Here is a 16,987-nt window from a genome sequence, read left to right as displayed (position 1 = left end):
ACCAGACCTATGTAAGTAAAAATTTAGAGGACGTATACGACATCTCAATTTTGTAAAAGATACTTCCAATTGCCTTGAAGGACACCAATTAATATGGCATGGGAAGCCAAGATGGTGGAATTCAGAACACGGTGTTAGCATGGATATTGCATAATTTGGACATATAGTGAAATTTCTGTATCTAGCCGCGGTGACATAAGCTGATGTCGGCAAAACAGATATGATAGGGCCGTTCAGGGATGCTCGCGCGAGTGAATCGGTCATTTCATTCAAGTGCAAGCCATGATGTCCCGTTACCCAAAGCAAACATACCTTTTGTAAGTACGGAGGTACCATCGAACGAGATGTTCCTTGAATTGATGAATTTAAAGATGCAGTTAGAGCTGTGCATACAGATAGCGAGTCGGTCCCGATAACAGCTAATGGGTCTTTTGCGGGGAGTTTTCGCAGTGCTAATATATTCGGTGTAACGAAGAAGAGAAGCCGCCTGCGCCACAGCACCATCGCTACCGTCATGAGCTCGTGGTTGCTGTCTTTCGCCGAACGCTTGTGACAGCTACCCGTTCGCGCCCGTTGCTAATAAACCTCTTAGCAAGTGGTGGACGTGCTGGGTTTCGACCACCCTGGAACTTCGGAGTCGCACTCTACCCCCCATCATGCCCGACGACGCACGAACTCCTCCAGCTCCTCCAACGGCTTCGGCCACCTTGGTTTGTGCCGGTGCCTTGCGTCAGCGAGATCCCCCTATCTTCTCCGGCACAGATGACAAAGACGTTGAAGATTGGATCTCGTCTTATGAGCGAGTGAGTGCCCATAACCAGTGGGACGACGTTACCAAGTTGAGAAACGTCGCCTTTTATCTTACGGACGTTGCGAAACTATGGTTTCTCAACCATGAAGCCGACCTCACTTCGTGGTTGGTCTTCAAGACCAACTTTACCCAAGTTTTTGGTCGGCCTGCAGTAAGAAAGCTTCGTGCAGAACAACGTTTGCGCACACGTTCCCAAGAGACCGGAGAAAACTTCACGAGCTACATTGAGGACATTGTCGACCTTTGCAAACGGGTGAATGCGTCAATGTCAGAGGAGGAGAAGATCAAACATATAATGAAGGGTATTCAGGACGACGCATTTCAAATGTTATTATCGAAGAGTCCTCACTCTGTCGCTGAAGTCATCGAATAGTGCCAGAGTTACGACGAGTTGCGCAGGCAACGGCTTCACACCCGACGTCCCACCCCGCCCGCCGACTCTCTATCCAGCCTTGGGGTCGACGACTACACCCATGCTACTCTCTTCATAAAAATCCAGGAATTCGTTCGCGCAGAGGTCGCCCGCCAGCTATCGTTGATATCTTCTGTCCAGGAACCACCCCCTGCTTTGCATCCTACGATCCGCGACTTCATTCAAGAACAAGTCTCTCAAGCCGTTCCTCCAGCCGTTGAGCAGCCACCAGTCACGGCTCCTCTCACTTACGCTGAAGCAGTTTCCCGATCTCGTCCACAAGCGCCCCTGCCGCCCTCTATGCATCGCCCACCGACATTTTTGCCGCCATCTATGCCGCTTCACGACCGCCGGCATTTTCCTCCTATGCCGCTGCCCGACCGACAGCCTTTTCCGAATCCTCAACCGCGACTCGGACCTTACCCCCACCAGTGGCGCACCTTCGATGACCGCCCAATATGTTTTGCTTGCGGTGGTGCTGGTCACGTGGCGCGCCATTGTCGTCGTGGCATGCCTCCTCTTCAGAACATCCGGCGGGCGCCACCTTTCCCCGCTCCGTTTTCCTCGTCGCCTTCCAGCCTTCCTACTTCTTCGTTTTCCCCTGACCGCCCAACCGCCTCTACTCGCCGCTCACCATCTCCCCGCCGTCGCTCGCTTTCTCCGATGCGGCGTCGTCCCGTGTCCACCGAGCAGGAAAACTGATGGCCGCAGTTCCCGAGGCACGAACTGCGTCCACGTCGCAATGCCCAAGTCCTCGTCCCTCTCCAGCCAACGTCATCGAAGTCTCTGTCGAAGGAATAGCCGTCCTGGCGCTTGTAGATACAGGAGCCGCCGTATCCGTAATTTCCGCCGAACTCTGCCGCACACTACGAAAGGTTTTGACGCCTCTCTCCGACTTCTCCCTTCGAACCGCGAACGCTCAAAATATAACGCCTCTCGCTGCCTGTACTGCTCGCGTCTTCATTCAAGGTCTACTGTATACCGTCGAATTCGTCGTGCTGCCCACTTGTTCCCATGACATCATATTAGGCTGGGACTTCCTTGCAAATAATAACGCCGTTATTGACTGTTGTCACGCCGAACTCGAACTTTCTGCACTTCCAGACGTCGAGCCTATCGACAACGACCCTTCCAGTGTTAAACTGTTTGTTTCCGAAGACAATTCCGTCCCTCCACGCTCTTCCCTGCTTGTGCCTGTGTCGTGCGCCGCTATTTCTGATGCCACTGTTTTCTTTACGCCCTCTGAGCTGTTCATTCGCCGCCGATGTTCTCCGCTGCCCTTTGCTCTACTTACTCTTCGCAATGGCGTCACGAAAATGGTCGTCGACAATGCCACAGCCTGCCCTTTAGCTTTATCTCATGGTGAATGCCTAGGCCTTGTTCAACCAGTCGACACCTTTTGCATCTTTGACACTCCTGCCGTTTCTACTTCTGCGGGCCTTGGCGCACTTACTTGTGACTCTGCGGTTGATCAGTCACTCCTCGACGCTTTCCACTGCTCCATCGACGATGGCACGTCATCTTCAGAACGAAGTCAGCTTATTGCTCTCCTGCAGAGGTTCCGCGCTTCTTTCGACAGCCATGCTTCCGGTTTGGGCCGCACATCGACTGTTTTTCACCAAATAGATACCGGCAGTCACGCACCTTTACGGCAGCGCCCTTACCGAGTTTCCGCCTCTGAGCGCCGTGTCATTGACCACCAGGTTGCTGACATGCTCAAGCGTGGCGTTGTGCAGCCTTCCAACAGTCCCTGGGCCTCACCGGTCGTCCTCGTTAAGAAAAAGGATGGCTCTATTCGGTTCTGCGTCGACTACCGACGTCTGAACAAGATAACGCGCAAGGACGTTTACCCGTTACCGCGCATCGACGACGCCCTCGACTGTTTGCAGGGAGCTGAATTCTTTTCTTCGCTGGATTTACGTTCCGGATACTGGCAAGTCCCCTTGGCACCATCTGATCGACCTAAAACAACATTTGTGACACCTGACGGATTGTACGAATTCATCGGAATGCCTTTCGGCCTGTGCAATGCTCCCGCCACTTTTGAGAGAATGATGGATAATATTTTACGCGGCCTCAAATGGAATACATGTTTATGCTACCTGGATGACGTAGTTGTCTTTGCCGCTGATTTCCAAACCCATCTCAGCCGTCTCGAGCAAGTTCTCAAATGCCTTACTGTCGCGGGACTTCAACTTAACTTAAAAAAATGTCGTTTTGGTGCCCGAAAGCTCCCTATTCTTGGCCATGTTGTATCACGAGACGGCGTCCTTCCGGATCCAGCCAAGCTCCGCGCTGTCACCGACTTTCCGCAACCAAAGAAGTTAAAAGAGCTTCAAAGTTTTCTTGGTTTATGCTCATACTTCCGACGTTTCATTCGAAATTTCGCTTCCATAAGTGCACCCCTGACAGCCCTTCTAAGTGGCGACAAAGAACTTTCCGCTTGGTCGCCCGCCTGTGATGACGCATTCACGAAATTACGCCGCCTGCTAACCTCGCCACCTATCCTCCGCCACTTCGATCCTGCAGCGCCCACAGAGGTCCACACCGATGCCAGCGGCATCGGACTTGGCGCCGTACTCGCACAACGAAAAGCGGGCTTTGATGAATATGTCGTTGCCTACGCGAGCCGAACTCTGACAAAGGCCGAGGCTAATTACTCTGTTACAGAGAAAGAGTATTTCGCTAGAATAGCAGCTTGGGCTTGTTGGTTTTCCATCCTGCTAGTAACAGCGCAAAATATAGACAAGGGACGAGACAAGAAGACACCACAAGCGCTGGCAGGAGAGAAAGAGTGTTTAGCCATTATTTGGGCCCTTGGAAAATTCCGTCCTTATTTGTATGGTCACCCTTTCGATGTCATCACTGACCATCACGCCCTTTGTTGGCTGTCTACCCTTAAGGACCCATCTGGCCGACTTGCTCGCTGGGCCCTTAAGCTACAGGAGTACGACATCCGCGTCCTCTACCGTTCCGGCCGCAAACACACGGACGCTGACGCCCTTTCTCGCTCACCGGTCTCCGCTGACTGCGCTTGCCTATCCGCCCTTGAGCCCACAGTTCCATCTCATGCACTGCGCAACATGCCGTCGGAGCAGCGCAAGGATCCCTGGATCAGTGCTCTCATCAGCATCCTTTCTGATCCATCCACCTCATCACCATCGCGCGCTCTTCGCCGCCAGGCTACCCACTTCTGCATTCGCGACGGCCTTCTTTATCGTCGTAATTACCTCTCTGACGGTCGCAAGTGGCTTCTCGTGATACCCCGCCATCTCCGTGACCTTATCTGCGACGCTTTCCACGCAGACCCTCAGTGCGCACATGCCGGCCTCTTCAAGACCTATGCTCGACTACGCATCCGATTTTACTGGCGAGGCATGTATAACTACGTCAGAAAGTTCATTCGCTCCTGCGCTCCGTGCCAACGCCGAAAATTACCTCCCGGACAAGTCTACCCGTCACAACCCCTTCCCTGCCCTCGCCGGCCTTTTGATCGTGTTGGCATAGACATCTACGGACCGCTACCCTCCACACCAGCAGGCAACCGCTGGATTATTGTTGCAGTGGATCACTTAACCCGCTATGCTGAAACAGCTGCTCTACCGACTGCCACCGCCCGCGACGTTGCCTCTTTTCTGTTACGACATTTCGTTCTTCGCCACGGTGCCCCTCGCGAACTTCTGAGCGACAGAGGCCGCGCCTTTCTTTCCGATGCTTTGAAGGCACTACTCGACGAATGCCGAATCGTTCACCGCACCAGTACAGCGTACCATCCGCAAACTAACGGCATGACCGAGCGCTTCAACCGTACTCTTGGCGATATGCTCTCCATGTACGTCGCCTCTGATCATTCAAACTGGGACCAAGTTCTCCCTTTCGTGACGTATGCGTACAATACTGCGACCCAAGCAACTACTGGTTTTTCCCCTTACTTTCTCCTATACGGACGAGAACCTTCCACTACTCTCGATACTATTCTGTCATATACACCTGACGCGTCCGAAAGTACTCCGCTATCTGAAGCTGCTCGTCATGCTGAGGAATGCCGCCAGCTTGCCCGCTCTTTTTCCACCGAGGACCAGTGGCAGCAGCAATCCCGTCAACCTGCCGGCCGTTCTGCACCAACTTTTTTGCCTGGCTCTCTTGTATGGCTTCGGGTACCCGCTACTACACCCGGCCTCTCCTCAAAACTTGTCGCAAAGTACCTAGGACCCTACCGCGTTCTCGAGCAAACGTCCTCCGTCAACTACATCGTAGAGCCCCTCACGCCATCGACGGACCTACGCCATCGTGGCCGCGAACTTGTCCACGTCTCTCGCCTTAAGCCGTACTACGACCCAATAGTAGTCTCTTCGCCTTAAGCCGCCAGGATGGCGCCTTTTTCTGCGGAGGGCGATTGTAACGAAGAAGAGAAGCCGCCTGCGCCACAGCACCATCGCTACCGTCATGAGCTCGTGGTTGCTGTCTTTCGCCGAACGCTTGTGACAGCTACCCGTTCGCGCCCGTTGCTAATAAACCTCTTAGCATCGGTAACAATTCTGCCTGACCTATAGGTGTGAAGTCTGGAAGGCGAAGGGAGTAGGACCATATAAGAGATTCAGAGAAGATCCCCACTCCTGCCTTCTCATTGCAAACAGAAGCGTCAATAGCTGCAAACAAGAAAAAAAGAAGGCGCGGCAGTAGGCACGTTTCAGTAGCCACGTGACACCATGCAGTTCATTATTTTACAATTTCAATGTACAATGCAGTCTATGTTTAGTGATAAAATATATATTAGGCCAAAGCAGGCAACGCAAAAAATCCGTGACGTCATGGTAGGCTGGTGCGAGATTTTTAAGGCTGTGTCTTTTCCCCGTGGGCGCTATTCGGGACCTTGTCAATATACGCCATATTCTTCATTGTCGGCATCAGGTGATACCGCAAGTTGCAGCCTTGAAGAGCTTAGGGATAACATGTGATGGCACGCTGAACTGGCGGCTGCAAATCGAAAGAGATGCTAATAAAGGCGAACATGCAATGACTGATTTGCGTAGGGCTACGTTGCTGATTATTTATGAGCTTTACGTCCGCCCCGTTCTCGAAGTCGGCGGTGTCCTTTTTTCGGATTGTGTAGCAAACAACATAGGATCTTTAATATTATAAGAAATGCAAGCGTTGCTCTTCGCCTTGGGCTGCAAGTTTTGTGGGTAAGAATGTGATTTATCTGGAAGCTGGAATTCGTCCCCTTGACCGCAGACTTAAGCAATTTACTGTCCTGACTTTTTTTAAAAGCTTTGCAATGCATCCCTCTCCTATTCGCAGTCCGTTTTCATACATTCTCCCGATTCAATTTTCCCGAAACGTTGACGGCGTTATCGACAACCACAAGTTCGTTTTCTTCAGGCGCTGTTATCAAAACTTCATATGCGGCTGCCGCACCAGAGTTTTTCAAAAGGCAATTCGTTAAAGGTGAAACTGATTTTTTAGATTTTTTTCTAAAACACGCAAAGATTCCCGTAGCCGCACTTGAAGGTCGCCTTTAAATGTGCCAGATTAGCTTGTTTCGACCTCACTTGGTGATATCTACGGATGCGATACAAAATTTAGAGACGGCAGGAGTTGGCATCTCTTCAAGTAAGCTTAATTGCTCTTTTGCTCTCTGTCGCGCTGATTACACCCCAATGTTTCTTGCAGAATTTCAGGCAATTGTTCTGGACATCAGAAAATTGTGATGACAGATATCTAAAGTAATTATTATTACCCATGGGCTTTCGCTTTGTACGGACTTCATATAATTGGTCCCAGCTGCTGAGCATAATTTGGACTTCTGCTCCCGACACTTTGTCCGAGGTTCGCTTTGTCTGGATCCCCTGTCATAGTGAAATGTTTATTAAAATACTCTCCTGTTTCACTCGCATCGTCGTCACTAAATGGCCCAGTCTTAAATATTCATCCTGATTTCGCTTTGATAACAGGAGCTAGATTTACACGCCTTTTATTTCTAAATTGCTATGAACGATGCCTACATTACGCAGATCATTTTCGACACCTGAATTTTGGGCCGAACATGAGCAAATGCCTTTCAGGACAATGCGAGGCGATCTTATCAAGCTTCCGTTGTAGTATGCCCCATCAAAATGTTTAGCTTCACAGATTTCGCCTATCCATTGCTTAACATGTGTTCTTTTTGCAATGCACCGGATACTATGGAGCATTTTTGCCGTCGCTTCGTCTGCATTTGTAGAATGTTTCTTGTATTTCCAACCACTAAGCTGGGATTAGCACTTACTGCACCAAACATATTGTGCATTGGTTCCTGTCAATTAGGAACAAGCCATGGCTCAGTGATTACTGGTATCCGCAAGCTCAATGAAGCGTCAGGTGTGTTTCGGTGCAAGGGTACCTACCAACTGTGCCCTCTAGAACTTTCTATTAGCATGTATGCGCCCAATGTTTCGTTTTGAATGTTTGCCTCCACTCGTTTTAGTATTTTGTTGGATGAGCATTTCAATCAAACTCGTGTGGCCAATATCACCTGTGGGTAGGAGCCATGTTTTGAGGCAACTACAACTACTTCAGCGCTGTGCTTCAGTATTGACGGCCAATACGCAATGCCGTCAAATTTGTTTGGAGGTAGACAAACAAAGTTTATGTGAACCTTAGTTAATACGTGTCGTATCTAGAAGGCTAATAATCATCATCACCATTGTACTAGACGCCATTCGCATACAGGCTAAACCACCATGCTTGCAGCTGCCGTTTGCAGCTGCAAATTTGCGCGACCTTTTCTTTTTGCGGGAAGCTCTACTGGCCTTTCTACTTTCTATGCTATATTAAAGAGTTTTGTAACTTTTGTTTCGATTTAGGGCGGGGGCCACTGTTCTCCTCAATTCTTATTTACTTGCGCTAGGAGGCATCTATGACTCTCACCCCTAATGCTGCACCCCGCACGTATACCTTTTATTATCAAATGTCCCAGCATTTGGTGCAATCTATGCGAGATTAGATGCGAGAAGTTAATCTTGAGCAATTTCACCCATTTCGGGTCTGTTCATGTTTATAGGAATTCCGGACCGAAAACAACATGTTACGCAGAATTGGAGAGAGAATTGCGCTAGTTTATTCAATAAAAAGGCTCGTTTCAGTCGCAGTATTAGGTCGCCGCAATAAATTAGGCCCCCGAAAGACGACTTTCTACGAAACAAAGCGTGAAAGGAAATCGCAAAGAATTCTAGCCCGCGATTCCACTGATGGTGGTATATATGTAGTGTACAGCCGAAAATCGCGTGCCTTCTCGTTGCGTTCGGGGCATCAGGGGTTCATAGTGGAACCCTTATTGCAGTGAAACGCCGACACGAAGCTCGTGGTCCCTCGAAACGCCGCGTTGCAGTCGAAGGAAATGCGCACCCTGCTCTGACTGTGACAGTTGCTGATGAAGAACATCATTTCTGGAGCGAATGGCTGGTCGTTCACTAGCTGCACCTTGTGCGCCTGGAAAGCGCGAAATGCCGGAAGGAAGCCCGGCGCTGTGCGCTCAGGGAGTTGATCTGTAGGCCCGGACATGGAAGTGGCTTTGTGCGTTGTCGGCAGGCTTTCGTTCGCCATGACCTCCTCCAAAGTGACTGCCGGGTCCGCTGCTTCTATTTCAAGCGCTCCTGCCAGCAACGCTGAAGAGAAGGCGGCTCCCAGACCTCCGTAGATGACGGCAACGTCACCGTCGGGATAGAAGAACGGCGCTCGTGCGAGCAACATTGACACCGTGGCTTCGTTGAGAAGCGAATCGTAATAGATCGGTAATTGCGAAAACGAGTGAGGCAGCCTCTTGTCTTCGAAGTAGGCGTCGCTTCCGATGAGCTTCGCGTTTGCTCGACGCTCAGTGATCCAGTGGTCTAGCGATGTTGCCTTGCTCGTGTAGTGCGAGGCATAGATGCGCTCAAGTTTCTCCCGGAAGCGGTACTCGGGCTTCGGCCACAAGTTCATGTTCATACTTCGCAGCTTCTGTCCGACGTTCATGCCGGCGAGCGAGCCCGACTTCTCGAACAGGGCGGCGGTCTCTTCGCGAACGTTGTGGAAAATTTCGTCGACCTGCTGCCTGACCCACTGGGGAAAGTTGAGGGCGACGTGCTTGGAGAAGAGCAGGATCTTGAAGGAACTCTCCATCTGAGTCTCGCAGAATAGCGGTCTGATCAGGTGGGACAGTTCTTTGGTGCCGTACTCTTGGACGAAAAAGCGGGCGTCCGCGATCGGTACGTAGATCTGGAGCACCCACCAGCCCATGTGACTGCGGAGAAGTGCGGAGTCATGGTTGGCCGTGATGTAGCGCACGGCTTCGCTGGTGCCTCTTTTCTGGACGACGGCCGCATCACCTGGCCCGAGGGCTTTTACAGGTCGAAAATACTCGTTCATTAGGTGAATAAAGTGATCGGGAGGCTGACCAAAGGCCTTCGCCAGCGACTCGAACGTGTGGAACTCGGGGCCGGCGTTTTCGTGAACGGCCTCCAGTATGAACGTCACGTTTCCCGTGAGGTTGAACGTCAAGTAAGAGTCGATGGTCTGCGATGCGTTTTCCCCGTAGTCCTCGTCGAAGTAGAGGAGGTACTGGCCGATGTACAAGCGTATCTTGGCTTCGCTTCCCATCGACCTGTACTGGCTGCCCCAGAACTTTGCGTACACGCTCGGACCGATGTAGACCGGCCGTCTGCTTTTGAGCGCGTCTTCCGGAAGGAGCCTGACGTCAAACCACAAGGGGATGTTCCAATGAACGCAGAGGCTGAAATGGACGTTGAATGGGTCAGCGTTTCCTGTGGGCACTTCGGGCCATGGAATGTTGAGGATTCGCAGCAGCATCTTGAACATGGCGCGAGTCTCGTGCGCGTTCTCGGTGGACCGGCTTTCGCAGGACCTGAAGGACGACGCCAATATGCTCTCCGGCGGCGAGGCGTAGTGCGGACCGGTAATCTGTTTCGCCGACGAGCGCATCCAGACGTACTTGACGTCCCACCAATATTTCCAGTGCTCAGTCGCGTCGCTGTGTGGGTTCGGCATCCAGCGTGACGTCACGAACGCCTTGAAGTCCTGGCACGGATCCGCGCTAGTGTTGAGCATTTCGACGAGCAGCCCTCCTGTTGTGAAGCAGTCGTGGCAGTCGAGGCTTCCGAGGTACTCCTGTCGGCTGGACTTCCCGAGCGCAACCGCGAAGAGGTAGGAGACCAGGAGTCCCGCGACCAGCCCGCATCCGGTCCCGAAACAGAGAAAGCTGCACGCCCAGCAGTTCCGGTTGCCGAGACACTTCCTGTCCATGTCGCTGTGCCGCGGCGTACACTGTGAGAAAAGAGAAAGGGCATGGATCAACACAGAAAAGAGAGAAGGCGGCGAAAAGGGGTGGGCTTTTGTCATGCTGGCACACATTTGGGGTAAAAATGGTTGAGTAAACCTCAAAAATTTAGAAAAAGGCGAGCAACGGTGAAATAATACGATATCATAAGCATCGGTTGTTCGATATTTCACATCCTGCCATGTGTCACTGACAGCGACACCACGATAACATAGGCGAGGAGGCGTGTTTGTGGTCACCGCGTACTCTTCGTTAGATGTCCGTACTATAAATTGCTCATCTGGCGCCTAACGAGACACAACAGAGGGATATTTCGTTAAGGGTGCCTTGTATAAATGGAAAACCAAAACAATTATATAAGGGCAATGTACATTACTTTTGAAATTTCACTTTGAAACACCCGCGTCGTTACCTAACTGTGACGTCATGGATGTTAGTGGCGTTCCGCATACTAGGGGCACCTTTGTGATGGAGTGAAATCTCTCGAATATTGCTAAATTCTCTCTTTTGTTCACCTAAAATGCAATTTATATCATTTTTACCCATAAAGAATTACTTAGGCCCAACAAGCAGGAGCCGTACATATTTACGTCTAGAAGGCGAGCTGGTGTCGGGACATCATATGGCGATGCCAGCCGCGTTTGGTTCTTGAGCCTTACCTAGCTCCGAATGGTGTTAGCATTACTTTAGAGCTTCATCCAGTTTGCGGTTTGTCTCTACGTTTGTCCACGCCCAACATCCTTCCGGCCTACTTGTGCCCCTGGATAGTCGAGTGTCTAATGGGACGAGGATTGGGCTGTTGTTCAGAAGGAACCGGGTTTCTACCCACTTCCGGACCTTTTGGGTATGTCCCTCTTTCCGTTGAACCTCTTTGATGCCAACTTGAGTCAAAGTACGTTTCTGCCTGTATGCGTGGAGCTCGTCAATAAACTTCTGTGATGCCAGCTTTGGTCACGGGGTATGTACCAGGGGTATGTTCCACCGTTTCTAGTAATCATGTTATAAAACTTATCATGAACAGTTACCCACCCACGATAAGATTGATGTCTAATGTCACTAAACTCACAAATCGTGCCTAAAGGTGTACGTGTGGCCACTTTTAATGCAATTGCTATTCTTAAAGTATTTCAAGTGCTTTCCGAGGGTTAACTGTCTAAGTCCCTAACTTTCTCGCGCCAACCTGACTTACTGTGCAGCCCATGGCTGTATGCGCCACTCTTTAAGGAACCTACCTCACGCCGACATGAGTCACTGAGGATTCAAAATCAGTATGTTCCATTAGGTGTGCCCCACTTTTCAACGAACCTCTTTGATGCCAAATTGTGCCAATAGGTGGCTGCCGCTCTTCAGTGCACGTTTCTTGCGCCTCCTTGAGCCACTGTTTATGCACCACTGGGAGTTTGCCCCTTTCATTGGCCCTCTCTGACAGCTCACTAAGGCACTGTTGCAGTGGCAGAAGAAATAATTAAAATTTCTACGCGGCTTGGGCGGAATCGCTCAAGTCATTGATCGAGTGTTAGCTAAAAAGGCGAACGATTTCCCATAAGCATATATACATTACGTACGCGGAATACGAGAGCCTACGCTAACAATCACATTACCCTGCCTTCTTGTAAACATTTTTATGGGAAGAGATAACGGGCATTTAATTAGACCATAATTTTGAAATTATACGCTGAATAATGTTAAAGCAGATAGCTTTTTACCAGCAATGACAAAAAAACCTAAATCATGGGGGTTTACGTGCCAAAATCACTTTCTGATAATGAGGTATGCCGTGTTGGAGGCTGTAAAGCGGTGATTTGGGCTTGTTGGTACGACATCGTGAGGCTTATAGCGCGTTAAAAAGACATTTTGGGCTTATTGGTAAGACATCGTGAGGCTTATAGCGCGTTAAAAAGACGGGTCTTTTTAACGCGCTATAAGCCTAACGTGTTGGAGGACGGCGGAAATTTTCACCACCTGGAGTTCTTTACCTTGCATCTAAATCTAAGTACATGGGCGTTTTCGGCTCCATTGAAATGTGGCCGTTGTGGTCGGGTTTCGATCCCGTGACCTCGTGCTCAGCAGCCCAACACCATAGCCACTGAGCAAACCAGCAATGACGAAGTTCTCATTCGATATTTGAATAAGTATTATTTCGACTACTAATTATGAGCTTGCGGTGCAGTTATTGGCATCTTTATGAGCTTCGGTATGCACCGTATTTTATGTTGCTGCAAATAAAAAGTGCGCGTTTCGCTGAATGGATCGACCATTAGCCGCGAAGGTTGTAGGGTGCAAGAATAATTTGTGTAAGTTTAGTGAATTCCCTGGCGGATTTAAACGAATCGATAATAAAAGATGAAATGAATCGGCAATAAATCTATATAAATTAAAGTTGTCTGAATGTCTATTCAGACAACCATCACACGAGCGAACGTCGCGGCGTCGTCACTGAATGACGCTGCGTGTTCAGTCGGAAGCGCAAGGTTATCAATACGCACACACCCACGTCTCAAACGGGACGCGTCTCTGTGGCGGCAGTACAGTGGATCGCGGCATTGCGTCAGTGTTAATCGCATTACCGTCGACATTCATCGTGAGGTGAGCTGGAGGTCATCGTGAGGTGAGTTGGAGGCACAATAAACTGGAGGTCCTGCCGGACCTCCAGTTTATTGTGCCTTTAAGAGGTAGCTTAACTTTAGCGTGGTCTCTACTGCAATGCCACACAGTGAAACATTGTAATATGCAACAATACTTCTTCTGAGCTAATGTCTAGGCCAATAATATTCTATTATTATTATTATCATTATTATTATTATTATTATTATTATTATTATTATTATTATTATTATTATTATTATTATTATTATTATTATTATTATTATTATTATTATTATTATTTTATTATTATTATTATTAGTTGCATTTCAGAAAGACAGTTATATTGGAGTCACTGTGGGCAGTGGAATGTTCCCTTTGGACATGAACGTTTTTACATGAGTAAGATGTTTACGAATACGTAACCTTGCGCCGAAAACAAATATCGTAGTTCTATAAACTGTATCCGGTAAATAAATTTAAAGCGCGTAAATTTCGTGTACTAGTTAATGTTGCGTGATTCTTTCACAACGTTAAGAAGGGTTTTGCAAACATCCACTCATATAATATTGGCGTTATTAAGAGCCATGTGTCATAAGTGAAATTTCTCTGCTTTAGATGCACCACTGGATGCAATTTACAGAGTTGTTATATCAGTATTCATCGCTGAGTTGAAGATTCAAACTTGACAGTACCATTTTCTGAAAGTTTACAATATTAAACAAATTTTTATTGAAATATTGCGGCCTAAATAAAGAAAAAATTCACCTGCAACATTCACTGCCGGCTATAACTCTTTTTCGTTTACACGCAACAAATCTCGTCAAATTTGGTGGAGTGCTTAGCGAGAAAAACGATTTCTTGTTTCCCATGTATTTACATAGAAGCCCTGGGGCGAGAGCTTCGTCTCAAACTGCATGTGCAGATAGCACCGGCGGACGTTCTGTGACCAAGAACAAAGCGGTCGCAAATGATAAAGATACGTGGGGACGCCCTCTTAAAATTTGGCCGCCTAGTCCCAATGAAGTTGTTGTTTATGACCTGTCTTGCCAAATCCTAATTGTGCACGCAAAAGTAAGGCTTGCATTGTTATTCGAATGGTGCCAGCTACTGAACCTAGCTAGCAAGAATAACTTTATTCCACACAATATCCAACAATTATGTCTAAAAGACTTTGAAAGCCGTGACGTCACATTCACGTAACGAAGCAAAGGTTTGGGCGATAGTGGAAAAAATAAAGCCAGGATCCCCATTTTCTTTCCCAGTACTCCGCTGTTACCGGCAAAGAAAGTGCCAAACAACTCTTAATTTTTTTATTTCCGATATGACTTTGCTTAGTGTTGCCCAATGCTGTCCTTTTAGGGAACGACCGTCCTAGGTACAGTGTTTGTCAAAAGAAATAAAACAGCTACTGCAGCTGCTGTTCTGAGCTCAGCTGGTTCTTAATAATAAGAGCGCTCATCTCCCCATTTTTCGTAGCTTCTGACATCAAGATTGCCTCCGTCGTGTCTTGGGGCAGAAAGTGTTTGGCAACAATCACGCTTCCAGTGGCTTCACGTCTTTCTGTACATTATGTGTTACAAATGTCATAAAGAGACGTCACTTCACTTTCGTTTGATTTGCGAAAGGGGTGCTCAAAATAATTCGGGGTTTCAAGTGCGGAGACTTTCACGATTCGCTACGTTGTTCTAGAAGCACAGCGTACGGAAGCAGTGCCATTTTCTGGAGATGTGCTAGATAATTTTGAAGAGAAGGTCTTCTTAGCCGATTTTACATGGTGTTGGCGCATCTGAGATCTGGTAACCTTGCAATCATTTCCAGATGAAAATCGGCCATTTTGCGCCCCCAGAACGCCGTAGCGAGTCGGAACAAATAGGAAAATGTTTTTAGCGAATACAGTTGGGCTAGTGGGGGTTTATTATAGACTTGATGCACTAACTAGCGCGAGAAAAACATCGGACGACAGGACGAAAGCGCACTGCCTTGTGTGGTTCTTGCTGTTGTCCGATGTTTCTGACACTATAGTTAATGATATCTGAAGTATGAAAATGTAGGTGTCAACGCGACAACAACAAAAAAAGGAATACAGTCGCAAAGTAGGTAAAAGAAAATACGGTGAGGGCGTTATTAGCGCTAATATAGTCAAAATTCACTCGATGGCTTAATACCCCTCTAAAGGGTGCACTGCTGTAGACAGTGCAATAATGAGGCAAAGCCGCCGTACGGCATACGGTGAGGGCGCTATTAGCGCTAATATAGTCGAAATTCACCGCATGGCTTAATATCCCTCTAAAGGGTGCACCGCCGTAGACAGAGTCATGATGAGGCAAAGCTGCCATACGGCATACCTTTTTATCAAATAGAGCCATCTCGTTTGGGATAGGTTGGGTTCGCGCGAAGCTATCATGTCTGGAAAGCAGCCTCCCCTGTGCCTTCATGAAACGAGAATTAGTCGCTGAGTAGATAACAGAACGGGTGTAATTAGCTCCACTATTGTCTAAATTTAAGCACATTACACCATAGACTACATTATCTGCCGAATTGGCTCACCTGACGGTCTCTGGGCAAGACAAATTTAGGTTCGACCAAGCGCCCACACTAAGCAGGAAAGGTCGACGTAATTGCGCGTGAAATGAATAAGGTACGAAGTGAGCGAATCATGAGCATTGAAAAAGAGACATAAGGAGACAGAAAGGGAGGTATCGTCAACATCTAATCAATCATCGAAGCATTTGAGCCACCGCGTGCCTACATGAAGCCCGGGTCTATTACGATCAGGTGACCGCGCCTAGCCCGACGCTCCCAATTTCGCCTCTTCGTCAAGAAACCTCAACGAGAAGCTATGGGACTCCAGCTTCCCTTGTGCCCTGTCGAACATGCACGCTCGTTGCCCTCGTACTTACTGGCATCGCCGATATCCGGTGGTGCTCGGGTCTCGTCACGGCAGCCGGTTTGCTTTGCTTCGCTTTGCGTCGGTTTGCTTTCCTCCGAGACTGGCTCACACCCACTATGTGGTATTGGCCAAGACTAGGGTGAATTTAAGAAAACGATCATCAGAGCCTCAATAGAATCACCATTGAGAAATTATGAATGAATGACAAAATTAATTGCGAAAAAAAATTTTGGATTTAAGGGGGAAATCGTCCTGATTCAACTATATACCCCATGACAGCTGCACCAACATAGCTATGATAATGTTCTTGTTCCTGGTCTTGTTTTCTAGTGAAATGGAGCAACAATCCCTGGGGGATCGGCGAAATTGACAATAAGGCAAAATTATTCAAAGACAAGAATGGCGCTCTCCTGAATTTTTTATATATATAAAAATATATCTCCTGGTATGTATGTACATATATATATATATATATATATATATATATATATATATATATATATATATATATACGTACATACCTGATGGTGAATAAACATGCACCCCAAGAAGCTCGAGCACCATGCCACGCCAATGCCGATTTATCAACTTGCCCAGCCCTATTTCTCTCCATACACAGCATATTGTTATGAAACAACATGCGTATTTACAATGGAGCTAAGGCTAATTCGTATGGTAATTAATAATGTATTTGATGAACTATTCATAACGGAGCACTCCCTCCAGAATCTCAAAAACGCTAGTATGAGCTGTACGTTGGGTTTCCAGCACTAAATCAGATTTTTCATGCATCAAACGCAGCGTATAAACAAATGATACGATGAGCTCTGTACGGTTAAAATGTGGATACGGGACATCAAATAGGTGAAACGTAACGCTACGGAATTTCTCTCGCATTTACCGCTAAATCGCCGCTGAATTGTTTTCTGGCGTATGAAGCTTGGTCTCAAGGCAACAGTGGGCTTTCTTGATAAA

General features: G+C 48.2%; 1 protein-coding gene across 1 annotated transcript; it reads right to left on the bottom strand.

Moving 5' to 3' along the window:
- Window positions 1-8,299: 8,299 nt before the first annotated feature.
- On the bottom strand, window positions 8,300-16,111 carry LOC139047423 (endothelin-converting enzyme 1-like). Its single transcript, XM_070521249.1, has 2 exons — window positions 16,023-16,111; window positions 8,300-10,523 (listed from the first exon to the last, which is right to left on the bottom strand). The coding sequence occupies exons 1-2, from the start codon at window positions 16,026-16,028 to the stop codon at window positions 8,514-8,516; spliced, it is 2,016 nt and encodes a 671-aa protein (XP_070377350.1). The 5' UTR covers window positions 16,029-16,111; the 3' UTR covers window positions 8,300-8,513.
- Window positions 16,112-16,987: the final 876 nt, after the last annotated feature.

Source organism: Dermacentor albipictus, chromosome 7, assembly GCF_038994185.2.
Source record: "Dermacentor albipictus isolate Rhodes 1998 colony chromosome 7, USDA_Dalb.pri_finalv2, whole genome shotgun sequence".
NCBI lineage: Eukaryota > Metazoa > Arthropoda > Arachnida > Ixodida > Ixodidae > Dermacentor > Dermacentor albipictus.
This window is presented reverse-complemented; position numbering and strand designations above follow the sequence as displayed.